Source organism: Microcaecilia unicolor, chromosome 13 (genome assembly GCF_901765095.1).
Source record: "Microcaecilia unicolor chromosome 13, aMicUni1.1, whole genome shotgun sequence".
Lineage (NCBI taxonomy): Eukaryota > Metazoa > Chordata > Amphibia > Gymnophiona > Siphonopidae > Microcaecilia > Microcaecilia unicolor.
The window spans coordinates 95,563,854-95,581,486 of record NC_044043.1 but is presented as its reverse complement, the minus strand read 5'-3'; the positions used below and the strand labels follow the sequence as shown (position 1 = coordinate 95,581,486).

At 45.4% G+C, this 17,633-nt stretch overlaps 1 protein-coding gene across 6 annotated transcripts in view; it reads left to right on the top strand.

Moving 5' to 3' along the window:
* Nucleotides 1–17,417, top strand: part of LOC115456645 (zinc finger and BTB domain-containing protein 40-like) — a 65,436-nt gene extending 48,019 nt beyond the window's left edge. For 5 of the 6 annotated variants that reach the window (XM_030185866.1, XM_030185865.1, XM_030185864.1 and 2 more), the window contains 6 exons: nucleotides 2,023–2,187; nucleotides 2,373–2,587; nucleotides 8,997–9,156; nucleotides 14,247–14,333; nucleotides 14,959–15,185; nucleotides 16,990–17,417. In XM_030185866.1, the coding sequence (XP_030041726.1) occupies nucleotides 2,023–2,187; nucleotides 2,373–2,587; nucleotides 8,997–9,156; nucleotides 14,247–14,333; nucleotides 14,959–15,185; nucleotides 16,990–17,184 (1,049 nt within the window). In that variant the 3' untranslated portion in view covers nucleotides 17,185–17,417. Of the gene's footprint in view, nucleotides 1–2,022; nucleotides 2,188–2,372; nucleotides 2,588–8,996; nucleotides 9,170–14,246; nucleotides 14,334–14,958; nucleotides 15,186–16,989 lie in introns of those variants that run through there. The other variant, XR_003939901.1, reaches the window with a different exon arrangement.
* Nucleotides 17,418–17,633: the final 216 nt, after the last annotated feature.

Sequence of the window (17,633 nt, the reverse complement as noted above, 5' to 3'; positions counted from 1 at the left end):
AAGTTCTAGGGTAGCCTAGGAAGGACCATGTCCCGCAGATGAGACGATTAGGTGGCAGTTGCTATTTCTCTTCCCAGCCATGAGGCTGACTGGTCCCTGTGTCTCGGCCCTTTCTATAGGCTGCTACTGTGCATTCATTTGTACAGAATGCATATAGTCTTGTCACCTACCATTTAGAAGCTTAGAAACCCAGGACTATTCCCATCCTGAGGCTCCAGTAAGCTACGCAGATGCAAGAGAAACAGAGTAGAGGGAGAGCAGTCTGTGTTGGCCCACCCAAAAAGAAAATGAGCCTTATTAAACAGACAGACAAGCCAAAATGGAATTGTGTAGAGACTGAGAAGTGGTTTTATACATTTATTAGTTAAACCAAAAACGTGTACAGAGTGCTGCACGGTGCTAGACCAAACAAGGAAACCATGACTGAAAGACCTAAATATGAAAAGGTTTTTAATTTATATCAATCGTAATTTCAGGGGGGAGGGGGCAGGAGAGACGGTGGTGGCTAGACATCGCCTCCTACTCCTGTTCCCCCCACCATTTGAAACCTGCCCCAATCCCGCTCACTGCTCTGTATGACTGAAGCAGGCCAAGGCGCTATGAGCAAAGCTTTCTCCCAGTTTTTTTCAAGTTATCTTCCCCCTTGCCCCTCCCCCCCCCAGCTCCCTAAGAGACGCAGGCTATTAGCAGTCCAGGTTCTATGAAGGCCCCCCACCCCCACCCACCCCTACCCAGTAATCCAAGCAGGATCTGTTCTCATATTATCATGGTTTGCCTTTGGAGACTTTTTAATGTTCTACGTGTTTACCAGAAATTTACATATAGCTCACCTATATCCGATTACTGTATTACTCTGATGGCGAGCAGCAGAATGAGTTGTGCAATTGACCCATCTCCCCTTCTGGGAAGTATTTTACCCTTTTTGTATTGAATTTTATCACTGTATTATGTTTACATTAAGTTTTTTCTATTTTATTTTATTTGTAACATTTGTATCCCACATTTTCCCCCCCCACTAGCAGGCTCAATGTGGCTTACATATTACCGTAAAGGCGATTGCCAAGTCCGGTGGGGGTAGACAAATACGATTTGAAGTAAGGGTCAGGTAAGGGGAGGGTATTAAGGTACAATAAGGGTCAAAGATAGTAAGGAACATATAATGTCCAATACAATCTAAGGTTTTGTTGTGTTGCAGAGTTGAGGCATTTAAGTTGGGTCAGTTGAGTAGATCTTGCAGAACAGGTAGGTCTTTAATGATCTCCTGAAGTTTAGATGGTCATAGATCATTTTCATAGTCTTTGGTAATGCATTCCACATTTGTGTGCCTAAATAAGAGAAATTGGATGCATAAGTTGATTTATATCTGAGTCCTATGCAGCTTGGATAATGGAGGTTCAAATAAGTACGTGATGCTCTGGTCCTGTTTCTGATCGGAAGATCTATCAAGTCAACCATGTAACCTGGGGTTTCACCATAGATAATCTTGTGGACCAAAGAGCAAATTTTGAAGGTAATACGTTCCTTGATAAGGGAGCCAATGCAGTTTTAATCGGAGAGGTTTGGCGCTTTCTCCTAGTCTGAGTCCTTTATTTCCTTGTCATTTTCAACTCTTGCTGCCACTGCTCTTCTTGGGACTGGTCCAGTTTGTGGTTGGCATTTCACCGATCTTTTTTGCTACTTCAGCTCCTTTTAAGGTTTACAGTGAGGTGAAGAGCAGCTTCTGTCAGAGAATAACAATTACTGGTTAAACCATTACAAGTTATTCCGTTCTGTGAAAAACTCTTTGAGACCCAATGTATGAGGTTCCTCCATCCCAATAAGGGACAGGCTGACTGGATGCTGATGGGAGTCTGCAGGGAGGAGTATTTTCTCAGCAAAAGAACACAATACCCTTTCTGACCTTGCTCATGTCAAGCAGTGTGGAGTCCTCAGACCCTGTATAATAGATATGTAGCACTGTAGTGATTCACAAGAAACAGGAAGCCTGCTATACGAAGACATTTAATGTAATTCTCTTTCCAGGGAAGATGTACGTATGCCAGTACTGCGATGCAGTCTTTGCTCAATCTATTGAACTCACTCGGCATGTGAGGACTCACACCGGAGACAAGCCCTATGTCTGCCGGGAATGTGGGAAAGGATTCAGCCAGGCCAATGGGCTGTCCATACATCTTCGCACCTTCCACAGTGAGTTCTGTCTTTCTCCAGGCACCCGAGCACCTTCCCACAGGGAGTGAATGACTGGATGCTTTCATTCTGTCCATTTTCCTTTTTTTTCTGTGATGTCTATTTTGTCACCTCTCCTTTCTGTCCCTGTGGATCTGCACGTCCCTGACTGCCTCTCCTCCTTCCCGTCCTCTTCCTATCATCAGATATTGAGGACCCCTATGATTGTCAGAAATGCCGGATGAGTTTTCCCAGCCTGGACGAACATCGCCAGCATATTCAGGAGGTGCACTCCCGAGAATACCACCCCTGTCCCACCTGCGCCAAGATCTTCAGTGCACCCTCGCTGCTGGAGCGTCACATGGTCACGCACGTGGGAGGAAAGCCCTACAATTGCGTGATCTGTGACAAGGCTTATCAGGTAAGTGTAAGAACTTGCTGGCTCAGGGTAATGAGTAGCTATAGACAGGGGAGATGCACAAGTGTCTGAACGGTTCAAACTTGGGAAGTGATAACCTGTGTGGGTGCATGCAGGGAAGGTGAGTTTCAGCCCTGCGCAGACCGGGAGAAATGTTTACACCGTTGTCTGAATGCTGTATTGTGTACCGCATGTGCTAAGCAGCCACTAAGTGGGTAGAGTAGGAAGCGGAGAACTAGGGTCCAGTGCTCCATGTGATCTCTGGCACCAGTCTAAATTATAAACCACTACTACTACTATTTAGCATTTCTATAGCGCTACAAGGCGTACGCAGCGCTGCACAAACATAGAAGAAAGACAATCCCTGCTCAAAGAGCTATGTAATAAAAGTGAGCCAAGTATAGGACAATCAAGCCATTGTGACATCACTGATGAGGTTGGCTCTTATTGGTGGCCTGAGGCATTATGACATCACAATATCACCTCTGATTACAAGAGACTACTACTACTACTATTCAGCATTTCTATAGCGCTACAAGGCGTACGCAGCGCTGCACAAACATAGAAGAAAGACAGTCCCTGCTCAAAGAGCTTACAATCTAATAGACAAAAAATAAATAAAGTAAGCAAATCAAATCAATTAATGTGAACGGGAAGGAAGAGAGGAGGGTAGGTGGAGGCGAGTGGTTACAAGTGGTTACGAGTCAAAAGCAATGTTAAAGAGGTGGGCTTTCAGTCTAGATTTAAAGGTGGCCAAGGATGGGGCAAGACGTAGGGGCTCAGGAAGTTTATTCCAGGCGTAGGGTGCAGCGAGACAGAAGGCGCAAAGTCTGGAGTTGGCAGTAGTGGAGAAGGGAACAGATAAGAAGGATTTATCCATGGAGCGGAGTGCACGGGAAGGGGTGTAGGGAAGGACGAGTGTGGAGAGATACTGGGGAGCAGCAGAATGAGTACATTTATAGGTTAGTAGAAGAAGTTTGAACAGGATGCGAAAACGGATAGGGAGCCAGTGAAGGGTCTTGAGGAGAGGGGTAGTATGAGTAAAGCGACCCTGGCGGAAGATGAGATGGGCAGCAGAGTTTTGAACCGACTGGAGAGGGGAGAGGTGACTAAGTCGGAGGCCAGTAAGAAGCAGATTGCAGTAGTCTAAACGAGAGGTGACAAGGGTGTGGATGAGGGTTTTGGTAGAGTGCTCGGAAAGAAAGGGGCGGATTTTACGGATGTTGTAAAGAAAGAAACGACAGGTCTTGGCAATCTGCTGGATATGAGCAGAGAAGGAGAGAGAAGAGTCAAAGATGACCCCAAGGTTTCGAGCTGAGGAGACAGGGAGAATGAGAGAGCCATCAACAGAAATAGAAAATGGGGGGAGCGGGGAGGTGGGTTTGGGGGGGGAAATGAGAAGCTCGTTTTTGGTCATATTTAATTTCAGGGGCATTGAGACATCCAGACAGCAATGTCAGACAAGCACGCTGAAACTTTGGTTTGGATGCAAGGTGAGATATCAGGGGTAGAAAGGTAGATTTGGGAGTCATCAGCATAGAGATCGTAGGAAAAGCCATGGGATGAGATTAATGAACCAAGGGAAGAAGTGTAGATAGAAAAGAGGAGGGGACCAAGAACAGAACCCTGAGGTACGCCGACAGGCAGAGGGATAGAAGTAGAAGAGGACCCACCAGAGTGAACACTAAAGGTGCGGAGGGAGAGGTAGGAAGAGAACCAGGAAAGGACAGAGCCCTGGAATCCAAGTGAGGACAGGGTATCGAGAAGTATGCTGTGATCGACAGTGTCAAAAGCAGCGGAAAGATCAAGAAGAATGAGGATGGAATATTGACCTCTGGATTTAGCCAGTAATAGGTCATTGGAGACTTTAGTAAGCGAGTTTCGGTTAAGTGGAGAGGGCGAAAACCAGATTGTAGTGGGTCAAGGATAGCATGTGAGGAGAGAAAATCAAGGCAGTGGCGGTGAACAGCACGCTCAAGTAATTTGGAGAGAAAAGGAAGGAGGGAGATGGGTCGGTAATTAGAGGGACAAGTAGGGTCGAGTGAAGGCTTAAGGAGAGGTGTGACCACAAAATATTTAAAGGCAGCAGGGACAGTCGCAGTGGAAAATGAGAGGTTGAGAATGCGACAGATAAAAGGAATAAGAGCAGGAGAGATGGCATTAAGAAGGTGGGTGGGAATAGGATTAGAGGAACAGGTGGTACATTTTGAGGAAGAAAGGAGAAGTGTAGTTTCCTCAATAGTAACTTCAGGAATACAAACCTAGTAACATAGTAAATGACGATAGATAAAGACCTGTACGGTCCATCCAGTCTGCCCAACAAGATAAACTCATTTTACATGGTATGTGATACTTTATATGTATACCTGAGTTTGATTTGTCCTTGCCTTTCTCAGGACACAGACCGTAGAAGTCTGCCCAGTACTGTTCTTGTGTTAAGTTCTGAAGCTAACGTCAAAGCCCCTTAAAATTTACACTCCAGCCCATCCCTATCCAGTCACGATCAAGGCGTAGACCGTAGAAGTCTGCCCAGCTCCCGTTTTGTTTCCAGTTACCGGCGTCACCACCCAATCTCCACTAAGATTCCACAGAACTATTCCTACCTACTGTGCCTAAATGTAACTTGCTTTTTTTTTTTAACTTTATTCTTCAGAAAAGAAAGAAATCACTATAGAGCAAAAAGAAGGCAACAAAAGTGCAGTATTTGGAAAAACAAAATTATAGCATTATCAAGTGCCTCCTTATACACTTACGAGCTCCTCTAGAGACTGATATATAACCATAATATGAATCCCCAGGGGTGGGGGGGGAGGGGAGTCTTATCCAGAGAACTCGTAGTGCTAATTTTGCCATTTATTTACACAGCTTTTCCAAACTCAAGCTCGTAGCAAATTACATTTACCATCTTTGCTGTTAAATGTAAATGTAACTTTCTTTGAGCTTGAGTTTGGCAAAGTGAGTAGATAAATCTACAAGAATCCTGATTTCCAATTGCAGGATCTCTTCTCCCAGGCTCCACAGAAATGTGTGTTCCTTCCAGCGCTCAAGAGAAAATACTTCAGATCTTGATAAAACCCAGTAATGTGACGTGGACGGCAGACTTGGAACAGGGACGGCTAGCACAAGAATTTTCACTCGCTCAAGGCATAAAAACGGAGGACCACCCTGAAGACTTTAGGCAAAGGCAGGGCAAGAAAGGGTAGGTGGCCTGCAGGTCAGAAGGTTCAGTCCAACAGATTTGATTGATGAAATCAGGTTTTACCCAGTTAAATTGTCGCTTTTGAAAATATTGGCTCTTTACCTAGCTGAATCTGTGGAGATGAACTTACTACCCTCTCAAATTTATCCAAACAACTTGCGACCCTGGGTAAGTCACTTAACCCCCTCTTGCTGCAAATACCAAAAACACCTTAGATTGAAAGCCCACTAGGGACACAGAAAACACCTGTATTTTATGTGTACAGTGCTGCGTACGTCTGGTAGCGCTATAGAAATGGTTAGTAGTAGTAGTAATAAAGGGGACTGAGTCATGTGTCCTGGGATAGTATTTTTAAATTTAGCCATGCTCCACATTTTGTCCAGAGAAGGGGAAACAGTAAAACTAGAGGACATGAATTGAGGTTGTGGGGCGGCAGAGTTAGGAGTAATGTCAGGAAATTCATTTTCATGAAGAGGGTGGTCGATGCCTGGAATGTCCCCCCCCCCACCCCCGAGAGAGGTGGTAGAGACAAAAACAGTAACGGAATTCGAAAAGGCATGGGATGAACACGGAGGATCCCTAATTAGAAAATAGATGGTATAAAAAAAACCCCAAAACTTAAATGGCTGCATGTGTGTGGATGTGTCGAGTGGCACTTAGATGGCGACTCCAGCTGTAAAGAACTAAGGTTGGTGCCAAACGTTTTCGGTCTGTCTCCCAAAAATGACGAGACGAATTTGGATAGGCTGGAGTGTGCTTCAACCGTAACGCCGGTAGTTGGAACTTAAGGACAGAGCCGAGTGTACTTCTACTGTCTATGTCCCAGAAATGCCAAAGAAAGACCGTGATCAATTATTTTATATCACATTCATTGTTGGTTTAATCATGAATTGATAATGAGCGTGACTGTTGGGCAGACTGGATGGACCGTTCAGGTCTTTATCTGCTGGCATCTACTATATTCAGCTAAATCTGATCAACCTCATCCCTGCAAATTCTTTCACTTTCATTTGACTAAGATTTTGAGCAGTCAGATTTAACCAGCTGTTCTAAGATTCACCTTCCCTGCATGTATATATTTTTTTATTTGTTACATTTGTACCCCACATTTTCCCACTATTTGCAGGCTCAATGTGGCTTACATAGTACCTTAAAGGCGAGCTTCTCATTTTCCCCCCCAAACCACCTCCCCGCTCCCCCCTTTTTCTATTTCTGTTGATGGCTCTCTCATTCTCCCCGTCTCCTCAGCTCGAAACCTTGGGGTCATCTTTGACTCTTCTCTCTCCTTCTCTGCTCATATCCAGCAGATTGCCAAGACCTGTCGTTTCTTTCTTTACAACATCCGTAAAATCCGCCCCTTTCTTTCTGAGCACTCTACCAAAACCCTCATCCACACCCTTGTCACCTCTCGTTTAGACTACTGCAATCTGCTTCTTGCTGGCCTCCCACTTAGTCACCTCTCCAGTCGGTTCAAAACTCTGCTGCCCGTCTCATCTTCCGCCAGGGTCGCTTTACTCATACTACCCCTCTCAAGACCCTTCACTGGCTCCCTATCCGTTTTCGCATCCTGTTCAAACTTCTTCTACTAACCTATAAATGTACTCACTCTGCTGCTCCCCAGTATCTCTCCACACTCGTCCTTCCCTACACCCCTTCCCGTGCACTCCGCTCCATGGATAAATCCTTCTTATCTGTTCCCTTCTCCACTACTGCCAACTCCAGACTTCGCGCCTTCTGTCTCGCTGCACCCTACGCCTGGAATAAACTTCCTGAGCCCCTACGTCTTGCCCCATCCTTGGCCACCTTTAAATCTAGACTGAAAGCCCACCTCTTTAACATTGCTTTTGACTCGTAACCACTTGTAACCACTCGCCTACACCTACCCTCCTCTCTTCCTTCCCGTTCACATTAATTGATTTGATTTGCTTACTTTATTTATTTTTTGTCTATTAGATTGTAAGCTCTTTGAGCAGGGACTGTCTTTCTTCTATGTTTGTGCAGCGCTGCGTATGCCTTGTAGCGCTATAGAAATGCTAAATAGTAGTAGTAGTAGTACCTTAAAGGCGTTCGCCAAGTCCGGTAGAGGAACAAATACAAGGTGATGATGTGGTCGAATAAGGAAGGTGTGTTTCAGGCAGATTAGGGTCAAAAGTAGGGAAGGTTATATAGTGTCCAGTACGATCTTTGGTTTTGCTGTGTTGCAGAGTTTAGGTCTGTATGTTGTACCTACACAAAGCCACTGAATGTGTCAGGTTAATTTGCTTAACTTCCTCTACTCACACTGTCTTTTAAAAAAATTAACTTCAATTATGTAGAGCTTACTTGGGGTGGTGGGGGGGAATTGTTTAATCAGAATGCACTTTGGCTTTAGGACTAAGGGGGTCATTTACTAGCATTTATAGTACATGCTTAAAGTCAGCTGGCGCTAAACACTGAGAAGCCCATTATATTCCTATGGGCCAGAGGTGTAGCTAGGTGGGGGCATGGGCCCCCTGCTTTCACCCCCCCCTCCCTCACCGCCGACCCTCCCCCGCCACATTTGACCCCCCCCCCCCCCCCCGCCAACCCTCCCTCCGCCGTCAGGTACCTTTCCTGGCGGGGTCCCCAACCCCCGGCAGCCGAAGTTCTCTTCAGCGCCGGTCTCCGGCGTGTTGCTGATCTGGATTCTGTTTCTGTGAGTCCTGACGTCCTGCAAGTAGGAACATGCAGGACGTCAGGACTCACAGAAACAGAATCCAGATCAGTGAACGCGCCGGACTCGGAGACCGGCGCTGAAGGGGACTGGCTGTTGGGGGTTGGGGACCCCCGCCAACAAAGGTACCTGTCGGTGGCGGGGGAAGGTTGACGGCAGCGGGGGGTGGGGGTGGGTTCAAAAGGGATGGGGAAGGGGCGGCGGCACTGGGGGGGGGGGGCTAAAATGTGCCCCCTCACCTCGGGCTCCGGACCCCCTTCCCACCGAAGTCTGGCTACACCCCTGCTATGGGCATCTCAGCGTTTATGATTTTTAGCACAAGCGACAAACTCTAATGCACCTTAGTAAAAGACTCCCTAAATCTTTCTTCCTAGCTAGCTGTGAGGAAAGGCAGGACAGTTGAGAAGGAAGAGTTGGTTGTAGCCAGGAGAGTGAATTGTAGTTTAAGAGCTGCCCTTCTTGTATCCCCTTCCTTCTTCTCCCCTGTCCTCCCAACTGAGATTTTACCTGCTTCTTCACAGCAACTCTCAGGTTTATGGTATCATAACCGCACCCACCACCCTGACGTATTTGCAGCTCAGAATCATCGCTCCTCCAAGTTCTCCCTGCAATGCAGCTCTTGCGAGCAGGTCTTCTCCAGCACTACCACCCTTCAGAAACACGTCAAGGCGGAGCATGCAGGTAGGAGCAGGAGGTGGGTACAAAAAAAAGGGTGGTGATGGGAGGGCGGCGGTGGCATCGCATAGCTTCACAGCAGAAAGGCCAAAGGTAAATTATTAGAATGTTTGGGATAGGAGTGCAGGATATTTGACACCAGCAGAACATGGAAAGGGCCAGAGATCCTTAGTTTACAATATTAAAGTAGGGAGGAGAGGACAAGAGCTGGGAGCAGAGAGATGGACACGTTTTATTTATTTATTTATTGCATTTGTATCCCACATTTCCCCACCTCTTTGCAGGCTCAATGTGGCTTACAATAGATCATGGGTAGTGGAAAAGTGAGGAGAGTAGACATTTGGTGTTACAGAAGGATTTGGTTTACATGGTAATGTAATACATAATAGTAAGAGAAAAAAAAAACCCCAGAAGGCATTAATTTACATTCAGGGTTATATGTCGGAACTTCAGATGACTTGGTCTTTCTGATAGGTCTTGTCGAAGAGATGGGTCTTTAGCAGTTTCCGGAAGTTGGTCAATTCATAGGCCGCTTTCAGGTTACGTGGCAGTTCGTTCCAGAGCTGTGCGCTCGTATAAGAAAAGGTTGATGCGTGCATTAGTTTGTACTTTAGACTTTTACAGCTGGGGAAATGAAGATTGAGGAATGTGCGAGAAGATTTTTTAGCATTCCTGGATGGTAGGTCTATCAGGTCTGACATATAGGTCGTACATACACATACATACATACGTACATGACATAATGACATACACAGGTCAGGCAGGTGAGAAGCATTTTTATTCTGTACGTATTGTAAACGTCTCAGAATATTGTAATAGGAGGTGTATAAAAAATCTTTAAGCATTTAAACGAAGCAGAGTGAAGCTTTTGGCATAAGGAGAAGTTGTTACATGGGACTGAGGGGGGCCTTTCACACAGGAGAGCACACAGCTTGTGATGGAGAGGGTGTTGTGCAGGAGGCAGGAGCAAACAGACGAGGCATGTGTTGAGGGGGGTGGTGGGTGCAAATGAGAGGGACATGTTCTCTGAGGATAAGCAGGGTAGCAAGTCTTCCCAACATTGGGTCATTGGGTTCTAAAGATAGAAGCGGAGAAAGCCATCCAAAATGTTCAAGATGACCAAAGTTTATTCTTCAAAATAAACACTGATAGAATAACCCAACACGGGCCGTGTTTCGACAAACACAGTCTTCGTCAGGGGTGTCTTTCAAATCAGCAAGCAATGTGTCGTCATATTGGAATTGCCATAACAGCATTCTTATGGAGGCGAATCATGGCCAATCAGCTGTTTGCTGATTTGAAAGATACCCCTGACGAAGACTGTGTTTGTCCAACCATGGCCCATATTGGAGTAGCCTAGTGGTTAGTGCAGTGGACTTTGATCCTGGGTTCGATTCCCACTGCAGCTCCTTGTGACCCTGGGTAAGTCACTTAACCCTCCATTGCCCCTGGTACAAAATAAGTACCTGAATATATGTAAACCGCTTTGAATGTAGTTGCAAAAACCTCAGAAAGGCAGTATATCAAGTCCCAGTTCCCTTTCCCTTATGACATCACAAGTATCGGGCAATCAAGCCATTGTGACATCACTGATGAGGTTTGCTCTTATTGGTGGAATGAGTGGAGATGTAGCCTAGTGGTTAGTGCAGTGGACTTTGATCCTGGGGAACTGGGTTCAATTCCCACTGCAGTTCCTTGTGACTCTGGGCAAGAGAGGGTTAAGTGACTTGCCCAGAGTCACAAGGAACTGCAGTGGGAATTGAACCCAGTTCCCCAGGATCAAAGTCCACTGCACTAACCACTAGGCTACGTGCCCCTGGTACAAAATAAGTACCTGAATATATGTAAACCGCTTTGAATGTAGTTGCAAAACCTCAGAAAGGCGGTATATCAAGTCCCATTTCCCTTTCCCTTATTATATCGGCATTTATTTTGAAGAATAAACTTTGGTCATCCTGAACATTTTGGTTGGCTTTTTCCATTTCTTTGCTTTGATTTATGAGACTGTGTGGAATTCATCAGTTCCCTCTGATGTTTGGTTCTAAAGATAGTCCAGCTCGGCTACCATGTTCGTCGATTTGAATCCCCTCAAAATTGCTCACTGAGAGCAACATGGTTAAGCTGTTAGTATCGGGACATATTTATAGGGAAACTCTATTCCCTTTTAGAAGCCAATGCAGTAGAACCCGTTCCACAAGGAAGGGGTTCTCAACCCAGTGCTTAGAGTACACCTAGAGGGGCATAATCGAAAGGTGCGCCCAAGTTTTCCTGGGGACGTCCTCGCAGGACGTCCTGGCGAAGGGGCGGGGAAACCCGTATTATCGAAACAAGATGGGAATCCATCTTTCGTTTCGATAATACGGTTGGGGACGCCCAAATCTTGACATTTAGGTCATCACCAGAGATGGTCGTCCTTAGACTTGGTCGTTTCTGATTTTCGGCGATAATGGAAACTAAGGAAGCCCATCTCAGAAACAACCAAATGCAAGCCCTTTGGTCGTGGGAGGAGCCAGCATTCGTAGTGCACTGGTCCCCCTGACATGCCAGGACACCAACCGGGCACTGCAGTGGACTTCAGAAATTGCTCCCAGGTACATAGCTCCCTTTACTTGTGTGCTGAACCCCTCAAAAACCCACTACCCACAACTGTACACCACTACCATAGCCCTTACGGGTGAAGGGGGGCACCTAAATGTGGGTACAGTGGGTTTTGGAGGGCTCACATTTATCACCACAAGTGTAAGAGGTTGGGGGGGGGGGGGGGGTGGGCCTGGGTCAGTCTTCCTGAAGTGGTGCACTGCACCCACTAAAACTGCTCCAGGGACCTGCATACTGCTGTCATGGAGCTGGGCATGGCATTTGAGGCTGGCACAAAATATTTTTAAACTATTTTTTTGAGGGTGGGAGGGGGTTAGTAACCACTGGGGGAATAAGGGGAGGTCATCCCCGATTCACTCTGGTGGTCATCTGGTCAGTTCGGGCACCTTTTTGTGGCTTGGTCGTAACAAAAAAAGGACCAAGTAAAGTCGTCCAAGTGCTCATCAGGAACACCCTTTTTTTTCCGATTATGGGTCGAGGACGCCCATGTGCTAGGCACGCCCAAGTCCCGCCTTCGCTAAGCCTCCGACATGCCCCCCGGGAACTTTAGTCGTCCTCGCGACAGAAAGCCGTTGGGGACGCCAGAAATCGGCTTTTGATTATGCCGATTTGGGCAACCCTGGGAGAAGGACGTCCATCTTCCGATTTGTGTCGAAAGATGGGCGTCCTTCTCTTTTGAAAATAAGCCTGCTAGCCAGTTAGGCTTTCAGGATATCTACAATGAGTATGCATGAGATGGATTTTTATAGAATGGAGGTAGGGCATGCAAATTTGTCTCATGCATATTCATTGTGGCTATCCTGAAAATCTGACTGTCTTAAGTGTCACCTGATGATTGGGTTGAGAATCTCTGCGCTAGGGGAATGAGGGATGGGATTTTATTCCAAGTATTTCCTGATCACAGGAGTGGAGGAGTGGCCTAGTGATTAGGGTGGTGGACTTTGGTCCTGGGGAACTGAGGAACTGAGTTCGATTCCCACTTCAGGCACAGGCAGCTCCTTGTGACTCTGGGCAAGTCACTTAACCCTCCATTGCCCCATGTAAGCCGCATTGAGCCTGCCATGAGTGGGAAAGCGCTGGGTACAAATGTAACAAAAATAAAATAGATACTATTGGAGATTCTACATAGAATGTTGCTACTATTGGAGATTCTACATGGAATGTTGCTACTATTGGAGATTCTACATGGAATGTTGCTACTATTGGAGATTCTACATGGAATGTTGCTACTATTGGAGATTCTACATGGAATGTTGCTATTCCACTAGCAACATTCCATGTAGAAGGCTGCGCAGGCTTCTGTTTCTGTGAGTCTGACGTCCTGCACGTGCAGGACGTCAGACTCACAGAAGCAGAAGCCTGCGCGGCCACATTAGTGATCTGCAAGGGCCGACTTCTTGTGGAATAGCAACATTCCATGTAGAATCTCAAATAGTAGCAACAGTGGAGGAGTGGCCTAGTGGTTAGGGTGGTGGACTTTGGTCCTGGGGAACTGAGGAACTGAGTTCAATTCCCACTTCAGGCACAGGCAGCTCCTTGTGACTCTGGGCAAGTCACTTAACCCTCCATTGCCCCATGTAAGCCGCATTGAGCCTGCCATGAGTGGGAAAGTGCAGGGTACAAATCTAACAAAAAATAAAAACTGAGAGGATTGCATCCCATCCTAGACCTAAGAGCCTGAGCAAATACTGTACACATAATAATTTACAAAAATGTACTTGGGCAACAAGGAAAAATACATAAGGCAGATCAGTGTGAAAACAGGCATGCACCAGATCTGCCTTAGCCAATATAAATCTTAGTTTGCTTAAAAACTGTTGCAAAAATGCAAAAAAAGGAAGAAGAATCAAATACAAAATGAACAAAGTGCCCTGCTGTCCTTTTGAAACACTTGTGTCACTGCTAAAGCAACTAAACCCTGCAAAGCCAATAAGGATCTTCTCGTTTAGCGCAATCCATCAACACACCTTGCTAAAAGGACCTCATAATCTTTTAAATCATAGGTAATTATGGTACCAAAAAATAATAGCAGTATAAAAATATTTATATACACAAAAGCGGTCCTTTTACCAAGCTGTGTTAAAAAGCGGCCGGTTGCGTGGTTTACATGCAGCTTTGTAAAAGGAGTGCAATAAGAGACTTCTGTGCACTTGGGTGGACAACCGAGGTAGGTGAGCATGAATGAGGTAAACTGGAGGTTATACAGTTTTTACCACATACGGGGAAAAAGTGGGGGGTTTTTCGATGGGTGGGGAAAAGGGCCAGCACACGTCTATTTACGACCTGAGCCCTTAACGCCACCCATTGATCTAGCGGTAAGGGCTCAAGCGCTAAGCGAATGGTAACTGGCTGGTGCACGCCAACTGCCGATTAATGCCAGAAATGCCGCTCGCAGTAGGAAATAAAAAATAATTTTGTCACGGCGTTATGTGCGTACGCCAAATCTGAAATTACCTGCTTGGGGTTTTGCTGTTCCTGATCTCTCTTCTCCGTGACAGATGTGAAGCTGCATGAGTGTGAAAAGTGTAATCAATTCTTCTCCTCACCGACTGCTCTGCAGATGCACGTGAAATGCAAGCACTCAGGTGAGACCTGTCACATCTGTAATTTGTGTCCATTTAAATACCGGTATGCTAGGTGTGGGTCTCCGCACAAGCTCTGGGTGTGCGTAATCTCATCATAGTTCCTGAATGCACTGCCTTCCTGGGTCGGGCCTTTTGTACCCCATGCCGGCTGGGGCTAGGGGATGCTGTGGAGATAAGTTTCACAGCTCCTGGGCAGAGATACCCCCGACGAAGACTCTGTTTGTCATAATGAACCTTCCTTCACAACTACCCATGAAATTATGGCCCCATCTTCACAGCCCCCCCCCCCCCCCCCCCCCCCGCTCAAGAATTTTGCTCTCATCTTCATAGCACTCCCCCTTCAAACATTTTGCCATCTTCACAGCCTCCCTGGAATTTTACCTCGATTTTCACAGGCCCACCCCCCCCCCCATTTTTTCTATTCTGTTAATTGCAGCAATGTTTCTGACGCCAGGGGCTATGTAGCAGGATTCTTTCTAGAACTTACATTGACCTGTAAGAAAACAGACAGGGGAACTACCAGGTCAAAACCAAACAACAAAAATATGGGATTGTCCTTTTGTTTCTTGCTGTTTTCTTTTACCCTGGAGCTGCCGTTGCTGAGTCTTCTATGCTCTGACCACAGGTTCCCAGCCGTTCCGCTGTCTGTACTGCTCGGACTCCTTCCGCTTCCCAGGAGCTCTTCAACACCATGTGGCCACAGAGCACTTTAACCAGACAGAGAGCACCTTTGGCTGCCAGATCTGTGGGGAGCTCTTCACTACACAGACACAGCTGGAAAAACATTATGAGGGAGAGCACCCAGAGGTGGTCCTTACAGAAACACAGGACGTTGCAGCACAGCCAGGACAGGTATGCTGGGTTGTTGTATTATATGCAAATTACCTTTTGCATATTTATTGTGGGTTCCCTTAAAACCTGACTGGCTAGCTGTGTCCCGAAGACTGTCTTACCTTTCCAGACAAGTTGCAGTTGGACATTGTATGTGGTTCTTTCCCCAGAGGGCTTTGTACCTAAGACAGTGAACTCGTAAGCCATTTGCTCAAGGTCATGAGGAGTGTCGGTGGGAGAGGTGGATTTTGGACCCTGGCTTTCCTGGTTCTCAACCCACTGCTTTAACCGTTAGGCTACTCCTGCAGCCCAATTTGCAAGGGGCATCGCTTGCAGAATGTTAACATTCATACCCACTCTCTCCATTTGGACCTAAACTGCTTGTAAGAATTGTAATTTGATAAGATAATGTCAGAGTTCTGAGGAGTTAACATTTATGTCCAAATTTACATCTGTCCTCTTTTAATCCAGAAGATATTGCTTTATGTATTGATTTTATTTATTTATTGGGATTTATTAACCGCCTTTATGAAGAGATTCACCCAAGGCGGTGTGCAACAAGTACAGTTTAACGTAAAAAAAAACGTACAGTTTTGTTAACAGCATAACAATAGTAAAATAACCAAGAATAAATATAAATACAATAAATGAGGTCAAAACAGTAAATTCAAACTTAATAATAGAACTACCGTGAAACAGTATAAAAAATATACACATTTAACAGCGCTGGAATTCAGATACAATACAATGTTAGCATAATACTAATGATACACCTAATAAATAAGAATTAGAACATTCAACTAACATAGATACGATGCTAAAGATTTTCTACAATACGGCATACCATATAGCTGAGGGACCAAGAGCAGATGTATGATGGGAAAAGATGCATGCGTGTGAATAAGTACACAGTGGTAATTCTAAACTCAGTCCTTGGGCACACCCAGCAGTCAGGTTTTCAGGCTACCATAATGAATATGCATGAGAGAGATTGGCATATAGTGGAGGTAGTATATGCAAATTTATCTCATGCATATTCATTGTGGACATCCTGAAAACTTAACTGGATATGCCCCAAGGACTGGGTTGAGAATCCCTGCCTTATGTAAACTCTGCCCCTCAGTCATGGAGGTTTTTCACCTCTCTTGTTAAGAGAGAGATTAAAATGTCTTGACTTTGTTTCCTCTTGTATCAGGTTTTTTTTTTTTTAATTTATTATTTATAACCATTTAAATTTTTACAAGCAATAAAACAACTTGCTGGAAATACAGAGAAAGTAATATGTAGGAATTATTTCAGTCAGGTAATTCTATTCTCTTCCTTAGACCACTAAATAGGGAGAGTGAAACAAGATAAGGAGATCAATTAAACAGTAAACAGAAAAAAAAACCGTGGTATTAACCTGATTATCCCCAGATATTACTCGTCTAATTCATTATTCCACATTGATCATCTGGTTGGCTTCCTCAAGGCCAATACGGTGTATAGTCAAATCATTTCATTGAAAACATACTTATTGTCCAATATTAGTTAGAAATAATACATCTGATTTTATTCTTTCTCTTTTAAAAACCAGAAGTATTACAATACATATACTTAAGTCTCTATTCAAATCCCACTGATTAAAGTAATCCCAGTTTCACAGGCTTCACTCCTTTTAAAGTAATAATCTGAGGAACCTCTTATATCAGGTTTAATATAAAATGCAATGTTTTATCTGGGGGCTTCGTAAGTATGGGGGCAGTGATTCAGTGCCAGGAAGAATGTGATATTGTGTAATACTGAAGGACTCCCGGTTGATTGTGAGATTCTGTCCCCTTCATAGGCAATACAGATGCCAGAGCACGGAGCCACGACCGAGCAGGTTATTGCGCTGGAAGAAACTCATCTAGCTGGTTCTCAGGTGATCGTGGCACTGCCAGGCTCCCAGGGTAGCCAGGCCAGCTCGGAGCTGGTGGCAGTCAGCGTAGAGGACTTGCTGGATGGTACGGTCACGTTCATCTGTGGAGAAACAAAGTGAAGGGAGTCCACGGCAAGACATCAGGGAAGAATCTGCAGCTCATGTCGGAGAGAGAGCTCCTGCTGGGCCCTGAGGAGAATACAGAGTTCATGCGAGGGCACAGTCCAGGTGCCTCCAGTAACCTTGGACATAGTTACTGTCAGTTACCTCCATTTTACTTGAGAGAGAGAGCGAGAAGCCCGAACAACAGTGGCTTTCTATATCGTGCTTTATGCATTGATTGGCATGATATTACTGTGTGATAATAATAGGAAAAACTACAGCAGCCACCTGTTAATTAACTCCTGACGAGGGACCTCATGGTTGAAGTTGAGAAGTCTCCAATGTCGCTGCTAAGACTGTAAGTGCGCTTTATTAAGAATAAGGCAGGATTCCTGATTAATCCGACCCTGTTCCTCCAAAGGTTTCACATCGTTTTTTTTTTAAAAGCTTCTTATGTTGTTGCTGGT